The 7,492-nt window shown below is 56.2% G+C and overlaps 3 protein-coding genes, 1 long non-coding RNA gene and 1 pseudogene across 4 annotated transcripts in view; 2 read left to right on the forward strand and 3 right to left on the reverse strand.

Moving 5' to 3' along the window:
* Nucleotides 1-322, reverse strand: part of LOC138162733 (uncharacterized) — a 5,031-nt gene extending 4,709 nt beyond the window's left edge. Inside the window, exon 1 of the long non-coding RNA XR_011168700.1 lies at nucleotides 180-322. This is a non-coding gene — a long non-coding RNA (uncharacterized lncRNA). The remainder of the gene's footprint in view (nucleotides 1-179) is intronic.
* Nucleotides 323-3,022: 2,700 nt separating this feature from the next.
* LOC138162726 (histone H1.4-like) lies at nucleotides 3,023-3,983 on the forward strand. Its single transcript, XM_069090132.1, has one exon. It carries the CDS (start codon nucleotides 3,127-3,129, stop codon nucleotides 3,784-3,786), a length of 660 nt encoding a protein of 219 aa, XP_068946233.1. The 5' UTR covers nucleotides 3,023-3,126; the 3' UTR covers nucleotides 3,787-3,983.
* On the reverse strand, nucleotides 3,965-5,016 carry LOC138162727 (histone H3-like). Its single transcript, XM_069090133.1, has one exon. The coding sequence runs from the start codon at nucleotides 5,014-5,016 to the stop codon at nucleotides 4,471-4,473; it is 546 nt and encodes a 181-aa protein (XP_068946234.1). The 3' UTR covers nucleotides 3,965-4,470.
* A 607-nt stretch (nucleotides 5,017-5,623) lies between these two features.
* On the reverse strand, nucleotides 5,624-6,695 carry LOC138162735 (histone H2A type 2-A). Its single transcript, XM_069090139.1, has one exon. The coding sequence runs from the start codon at nucleotides 6,689-6,691 to the stop codon at nucleotides 6,299-6,301; it is 393 nt and encodes a 130-aa protein (XP_068946240.1). The 5' UTR covers nucleotides 6,692-6,695; the 3' UTR covers nucleotides 5,624-6,298.
* Nucleotides 6,696-6,881: 186 nt separating this feature from the next.
* On the forward strand, nucleotides 6,882-7,492 carry LOC138162734 (histone H2B type 2-E-like; annotated as a pseudogene).

Raw genomic sequence — 7,492 nt, forward strand, 5'->3', positions numbered from 1 at the left:
CACACACACACACACACACACACACACACACACACACACACACACACGATCTTTAAAAGGATTGTTTCATAAACACCCGAGATCTAAAGATCAAAAAGGATGTAGTTTGCCCGGGTCTAGACAACACGAATTATCACAAGGCCTCAGAGGGCTGCAGTTTGTTCCCGGAAAAGCCAAACCCAGTTTGGATGTGACATTGCTCATTTCTGCCGCTGCCTGGATCCTGACACTCTGTAGCCTCTGGATGGTGCCTGTGCAATGCTTGTTACAAAGCTGAGCTTCAAAGAGTCTTGTTGGAACAGCTGCCGGTTTGGTTTGTTGCTCCAGCTTCTGCAGGAGAAGATGACTTAAGCCTTTAGAAGCAAGCCCTCCCCTCCCTCCCCCCCCCCCCCCCCCCAGCTCTCTTTAACATAACAAGACCCCAGGAGGTGAAGTTCCTCCGACCTCCAGTCCGGCCTTTCTAACCTTTGCCTGTGGGGGTCAGCAGTCTGGCAGCTGTATGGGGGGGAGGGGGCTGGAGTGCAGGGGGGTGAGGTGGTGAGAGATCCTAGGAGGTAATTCAGGCAGTTGGCCCAGTTATTTCTCAGATCTATTTGGAGGAGAGCAAAGGAGAGTGAGGTAGCTCCTCCACAGAGTGGCGCGGAGAGGCAGGACAGGAAGGATGAAGACTAACCCCGGTGGGCAGGATCCAGAGTGCCAGAGATCCTGGTGGAAGGTCTGGGAGAGCAGGCCCATAAGACTGCTGCTCTTAGGAAGGGAGAAGGAAGTGTGTCTGGGACAAGCCCTTCCTTCCATGCTCCCAACCTCTAATTCTGACCCTCCCTTGAGTCCCTAAGTCTCTCTGCACCTAGTATCGATTAAGGGAAATAGGAGGCAGGAAGGTGGGAGGGACTGGGGTGGCTTGGGCAAAGAGAAGAAAGCCCCCCCTCCCCGAACGTGTTTCTCTCTCTCTCTCTCTGTCTGTCTGTCTGAGAATTCGATAATCCATTCCTGTCCTCAAGAAGCCCACACCAGACTTATGGAGTGAATGCTATGCTGTAATCACTGTGAGGCATCCTTATTTTTTTTTTTCAGCTTTCAATTTTTAATGCATGAAAACAAAGGGGCTTGGTGCATGTGTTTTTTTTTTTTAACCTCTATTTAAAAAAAATCACTTAAGAGATGAGAGCTATTGGTTGTAGTGAAGGAAGCAGGCATAGGTTCCAGATGTTGCTGGTAACCAGGAACTGGAGCTTGAGGGACATCTATTGTGGTACAATCCATTCAGCCATGAGTTGGGTTGGGGGACAATATAGGGTTCTGCCATTTCCTTTGTTAAGAAGCTTCGAGAATAGAAGGGTTATCTGGAACCCCCTCTGTGTGGTGCTTGTGAATGGAGATCCTGGGCATTTACTCTATAGGGTTGTAGACTAATGGGGCTCTTCAGAACTGCTTAAAACAGGCAAATCAGGGTGGAACATTTAATATTCTTCTCGACTTTGCGGGAGCTGATATGAGGCTTCACATCTCCCCGTTGTATTTATCCAAGTGCTTTCAAGTAATATTATTGGCAGTAGGCAGCTCAAAACAAGAAGCTAAATAGTCCTTGCAATCTTTTCTGTCCTCTGGGCGGCCCCTTCCCTCTCCCCCCAGGCCGTGGTAATGTGTCTGGCCCTCTTTACTCGATGATCCCCATGACTAACAGGTATGGATGAAAACGGGAGTCAATGATTCACCTTTTTATAGTCGATGTAAATGGTGCATGTAAGTTGTGACCCTGGCAACCAGATCCCTGCCCAAGTGACGAAGCCTTGAGATTCCCTTGGAACTGGGGCTCCGATTCCATGGGGAGGGGAGGGACTTCAAAGCACCCTTCAACTGTTCCAGGCACCTCTGTTTAGGGATGCCTCCACGGACCTGAAAAAAGTAGGGCTCGTTCAGTTTTCTTCGGGGCAGCTCTGAGTACCCTTAACTGATCTCCCTAACGCTGGCGCCTTTTGGTGGAAGGTCTGGGAGCCCATACTTTCTGCTCCTGCTCAAGTCTTAGGCGCCCTCCCCCTTCCCCGTGAAATGATGACCAAAAGGGAAGGAGGGAGGAAGAGTGACTTGGTCCACTTTGGAAGTTACAGCTTTGGCGGGAGCGACCACGAAGACTCCTGTTCGCTTGCCTTGCTTCCCCTTGCACAGCCATAGTGCTGTTCAGACCGAGGCCCTCCAGAAGCCTCGTTTTCTGTCAAACTCGACAAGAGTCAATGCTAAAACCTTCAAGTTGGGAGGAAATTTGCAGGCCACGGAATTTATACCTAAGTGGCCACTTTTCCATCGCCTCTCTGAGACGAAAGGTTCTCCTCCGATGTCTGCTGAAATCCTTGGGCTGATGGGGACTTGGCCGTTCCTGCTCAGCAGTTTCTGCGTAAGTCGAGTTTAGCGACAACTGCCCCCACCCCCACCTCCCGGGAGCGCCAGCAGGCATTCTGCTCGAACGCGGAGGAACCTTGGGTTACTTTCACGAAAATCGGTCGTGGCAGCTGCGTTCAGTTATTAGTGAATTCAAAAATCCCCCCCACCGCCGTCCCCGCCCCAGCCACCGAAACGCTAACGCTGCGAGTCCAGAAAAAGAGTTTCTAAGTCGGCCCAGCCTGCCATAAATTGACGAGGAACCGTCGGCTTGGTTGGTGTGGTTGAGTTCGGAGGAAGGGACCGACCGTCTCCTTCAACAACCAACCAAGCAAGCCACAGGGGGGGGGGAGAAACAACAACAACAACAAAAAAAGCCCCTCAGTTTGTCGGCTGAGTCTTCTCCGTTTCGGACTGGAATCTCCGGGGATGGCTGCCCGGGTCGGGTCGCGCTTCCCCTAGCAGGCTTCTCCCCGCCTGGCACCCTTCCTCCCCGCGTCCCCTCCCCCCGGTGGCCCCTCCCTTCCCGGTTCTCCATTTTCTGCTTTTTGCACGCCTACCCAGCAGAGGCCGAGAAGAGAGCGGAGCCATTTTCCTTCTTTACTGGCGAGGAGGGCTGGGACGGCGCACCAATCACAGGGCAGCCCTTACCTATATATAAGTGGGTCAGCTCGGAGCTCGCTTATTCGCGAGTCCGCGGCGTCCTCTAGTGACTTCTCTCTGTCGCTGCTGTACCGTCCTTTCGCTGCCATGTCCGAGACGGCACCCGCCGCTCCCGCCGCCCCAGCGCCTGCGGAGAAGGCACCCGCCAAGAAGAAGGGCAAGAGGGCTTCGGCGGCCGGGGGAGCGCGGCGTAAGGCCGCGGGTCCGCCGGTGTCGGAGCTGATCACGAAAGCCGTGAGCGCCTCCAAGGAGCGGAATGGCGTGTCCCTGGCAGCCCTGAAGAAGGCGCTGGCGGCCGCGGGCTACGACGTGGACAAGAACAACAGCCGCATCAAGCTGGGGCTCAAGAGCCTGGTGAGCAAGGGCACGCTGGTGCAGACCAAGGGCACTGGCGCCTCGGGCTCCTTCAAGCTGAACAAGAAGGCCCCGACGGCCGACACGAAGGCTAAGGCCAAGAAGCCGGCCTCGGCCAAGACCAAGAAGGCCGCCGGCGCTTCCAAGAAGCCCAAGAAGGCGACGGGGGCCGCGGGCGCCAAGAAGAGCGTGAAGAAGAGCCCGAAAAAGGCTAAGAAGCCTGCGGCCGCCAAGAAGGCGGCCAAGAGCCCGAAGAAGGCCAAGGCAGCCAAGCCCAAGAAGGTGGCCAAGAGCCCGGCTAAGCCCAAGGCGGCCAAGGCCAAGAAGGTGACCAAGCCCAAAGCGGCTAAGCCCAAAGCCGCCAAAAGCAAGAAGGCGGCAGCCAAGAAGTAGAGTTTGAAGCCCTCGAAACTTGACACACCCAAAGGCTCTTTTCAGAGCCACCCACTCACCTCAAAAAGAGCTGAGCCTACCCACATACACAACTCCTTAGAATAGCCATTTAGAAATCCCCCAGCCTCGATGGGAACGGATTCCTGTGTCTGTAAAATTTAAATGAAAAAAAATTAAATTAACCACAAGGAAATAAATTTTTATTTGCAAATAAGTAAGGCGCCCTCCACGTTCCCCCTCTGCCTCGTTTCCCCCCCTCTGCGTTTCCCTTGTCTAGTCGAGGTGCGCGCTTTCTTGGCTTAATTGTGTGCAAAGCTTTGGGGGGCCCCCATACCATCCCATTATGATATACATATGCATACATAATAATATTTTGCGCGCGAGGCACTACATAAATTTCCCCTTTTTTTTGTGGCGGGGCAGAATGAATGAATGAATGAGTGAGTTGAGTTGAATGAGTGAATGATGGCCCCGACACGTTCGACTAACTGCTGCTTCCTCCTAAGACAAGAGCAGCAAATACATGCTACGTGCTATAGACATCGAAACCCGGAGCACAGAGACAGGGAAATTGCAAGCTAAAGGGACAGAAATCGGTGTGACCACAGCTACTCTCGTGAAAACATGGGTGGCTCTGAAAAGAGCCTTTGGGGTGTGGACCTTCCACGAGGAGAAAGCAGCGCCTTACGCCCTCTCGCCGCGGATGCGGCGGGCCAGCTGAATGTCCTTGGGCATGATGGTCACTCTCTTGGCGTGAATGGCGCACAGGTTCGTATCTTCGAACAGACCCACCAAGTATGCCTCGCTAGCCTCCTGCAGGGCCATGACGGCCGAGCTCTGGAAGCGCAGGTCCGTCTTGAAGTCCTGAGCGATCTCCCGCACCAAGCGCTGAAACGGCAGCTTGCGGATCAGCAGCTCCGTGGACTTCTGGTAGCGCCGGATCTCTCGGAGAGCCACGGTGCCGGGGCGGTAGCGGTGAGGCTTCTTCACGCCGCCAGTGGCTGGGGCACTCTTGCGGGCAGCCTTGGTGGCCAGCTGCTTGCGGGGGGCTTTGCCACCGGTGGACTTACGGGCGGTCTGCTTGGTACGGGCCATTGCAAGCGAGGAAGAGCTGAGCTTCTCCTGTGCCGGAATACGACTGAGAGCTGGACGCCGGCCGGTAGCCTTTATAGACGCAGAAGCACCCTGATTGGGCTGAAGGAGTTTGAAAGTCCCGCGCTCAGCCTCCATTGGCTGGGGGCGCAAATCAACAAGAGTGCCTTTCCATTGGACGTTCCAGGCGCTTTCCGGTTTGCCATCTCTCCACCGCCCCGCCCCGCCCCGCCCCTCACCCCTACCCTCTTCCCTCTATTCCCCCCTTTCCCCTTCCCCAGCTTCCCACGCCCTTCCACCCCTCTCTTCTCCTTCCCGTCCCGTCCCGTCCCGTCCCCTCACCCTCACCTCCACCTTACCCCACCCCACCCGCCAGGGAAAACTATTGCTCGCTGGGTAGGTGTTGGCCGTTCATCGATCTCCCACTACTGAAATCTGTTCATTACCCTGTCTAAAAAGTTGTGCGGTCGCCTTCCCTTTCTTCGCCCCTCCCCCCGCCTCCCTCTCTGTTCTGCGGGGAAAGAACACCTAAAACGTTCGGTGCTGTGACGTGATTTCTGTGCCCAATCGATCCCCCCCCCTCCCCAACCTTCCACTGGTTCCCTGGAATTTTGTGTTGCGGGCCACTGACTTTGCCCTTGCAGACGCGCCAGGGCCCTGCCGCGGTTCTCCGGGGCAGCGGCTCTTGGAGCTTTTCAGAGCGCCCACCCCGCCGCCCGCTCAAAAACAGTGGACTGGACTCCGGTGAGGGCAGGAACGAGGCACTTTTTTATTTCAACCTTCTTCTCGCTCTCCCCCCCTCCCCCCACCCCGCCCCAGAACCCTGTTAAAAGTTGTCCAATACTACTTCCGGGAGCCAGCCCTCCCTGGCATTCCCCGCAGGTTTCCATTGTGTGTTGGGCGCATGAAAAGCCCGCCTAAGCGGTGGATTGGCCAGGAGCCGGGCTCCCAAGTTATCTGCGGGAAAGCTTAAGCTACGGGCACTTCTGGATTTCCGACGTTTTGGGGTGCCAGGCCCGCGTGCAAGAGTCAGCTGCTAACCGACGTTTCCACCAAGTACGCTTGGTGCTAAGAGAAACTTCGCCACCTTTCGATCAAAGGAAAGTGGCACTGGGCGCTACCCACAGCCTTCGGGACACCGAGGGGAAGTTAAGGAGAGGCTAGAGCGAAATCCAGGTCTCGACCCGAGCTCACTAACCTAGCTGTGACTTTCCCATCTTACTCGGCTTGCTAGTTTGGTGGTTGGTTTCGGTTCGTGCTGGGAGCGGGGGAAAACGTGTGCAACAAGTCACGCCGCCTTAGGCTTGGGATAGGGATTGAGATTCGGCGACAGCCCTTTTTTTTTGACAGGGTGGGTGGCTCTGAAAAGAGCCGTTGGTTTCGGGAATGAGCCTTTCGGCCCCAGGAGTTCCGAGTCCGCTTACTTGCCCTTGGCCTTGTGGTGGCTCTCGGTTTTCTTGGGCAACAGAACGGCCTGGATGTTGGGCAGCACGCCACCCTGGGCGATGGTCACCTTGCCCAGCAGCTTGTTGAGCTCCTCGTCGTTGCGGATGGCGAGCTGGAGGTGGCGGGGGATGATACGCGTCTTCTTGTTGTCCCTGGCTGCGTTGCCCGCCAGCTCCAAGATTTCGGCCGTCAGGTACTCCAGTACCGCCGCCATGTAAACGGGGGCGCCGGCGCCGACTCGCTCGGCGTAGTTACCTTTGCGCAGCAGACGGTGCACACGGCCCACGGGAAACTGCAGCCCTGCACGGGAAGAGCGGGACTTCGCCTTGGCGCGAGCCTTGCCACCCTGCTTTCCGCGGCCAGACATGATGAATACGAGTACTACTGCACAGCTGCGTCAGTCGCCAACTGAGAAACTACACTGGTGCCGGGACCCCTCGCACCGGGGCCTTTTATAGCTTGCACGGGGAGTGTGGAACGGAGCTGTCTGATTGGCCGACAGACTGTCTTTGTCCGAATGGCCAGTAGGGAAGCTCGCCTCGGATTCCGTTATTTACATGGCCGGCCTCTCCGCCTATGACGACACCCCCGAGAACCCGCCAATGGCGGCCTAGCGTTGCCGGAGCCTTCATTTGCATACCAGCACTATAAGTAGCGGGGGCCGGCTCAGCAGTCTTCGTTGTTCGTTTCCCGAAGTCGTTTCTTCTCTTCTTTTTCAGCCTTTACTGTGCTCTCGAAAATGCCCGAGCCGGCTAAGTCTGCCCCAGCCCCTAAAAAGGGCTCCAAGAAAGCCGTGACCAAGGCCCAGAAGAAAGACGGCAAGAAGCGCAAGCGCAGCCGCAAGGAGAGCTACTCCATCTACGTCTACAAGGTGCTGAAGCAGGTCCACCCTGACACCGGTATCTCCTCTAAGGCCATGGGTATCATGAACTCTTTCGTCAACGACATCTTCGAGCGCATCGCCGGCGAGGCTTCTCGCCTGGCGCACTACAACAAGCGTTCCACCATCACTTCTCGGGAGATCCAGACGGCCGTGCGTCTGCTGCTGCCCGGGGAGCTGGCCAAGCACGCCGTGTCCGAGGGCACCAAGGCCGTCACCAAGTACACCAGCTCGAAGTAAGCCGGTCTGCCCCAGGAGTTCGCTCGTGCCCCTTCGCCCCGAAACAAA

This window comes from Petaurus breviceps, unplaced genomic scaffold, assembly GCF_028583685.1.
Source record: "Petaurus breviceps papuanus isolate PSGF00001 unplaced genomic scaffold, PetGlider_PUasm1.0 186, whole genome shotgun sequence".
Lineage (NCBI taxonomy): Eukaryota > Metazoa > Chordata > Mammalia > Diprotodontia > Petauridae > Petaurus > Petaurus breviceps.

What these genes read in the sequence shown, in the direction of transcription:
- LOC138162727 (XM_069090133.1), bottom strand. Translation starts at nt 5,016, where the DNA reads ATGGAGGCTGAGCGCGGGACTTTCAAACTCCTTCAGCCCAATCAGGGT.
- LOC138162735 (XM_069090139.1), bottom strand. Translation starts at nt 6,691, where the DNA reads ATGTCTGGCCGCGGAAAGCAGGGTGGCAAGGCTCGCGCCAAGGCGAAG.
- LOC138162726 (XM_069090132.1), top strand. Translation starts at nt 3,127, where the DNA reads ATGTCCGAGACGGCACCCGCCGCTCCCGCCGCCCCAGCGCCTGCGGAG.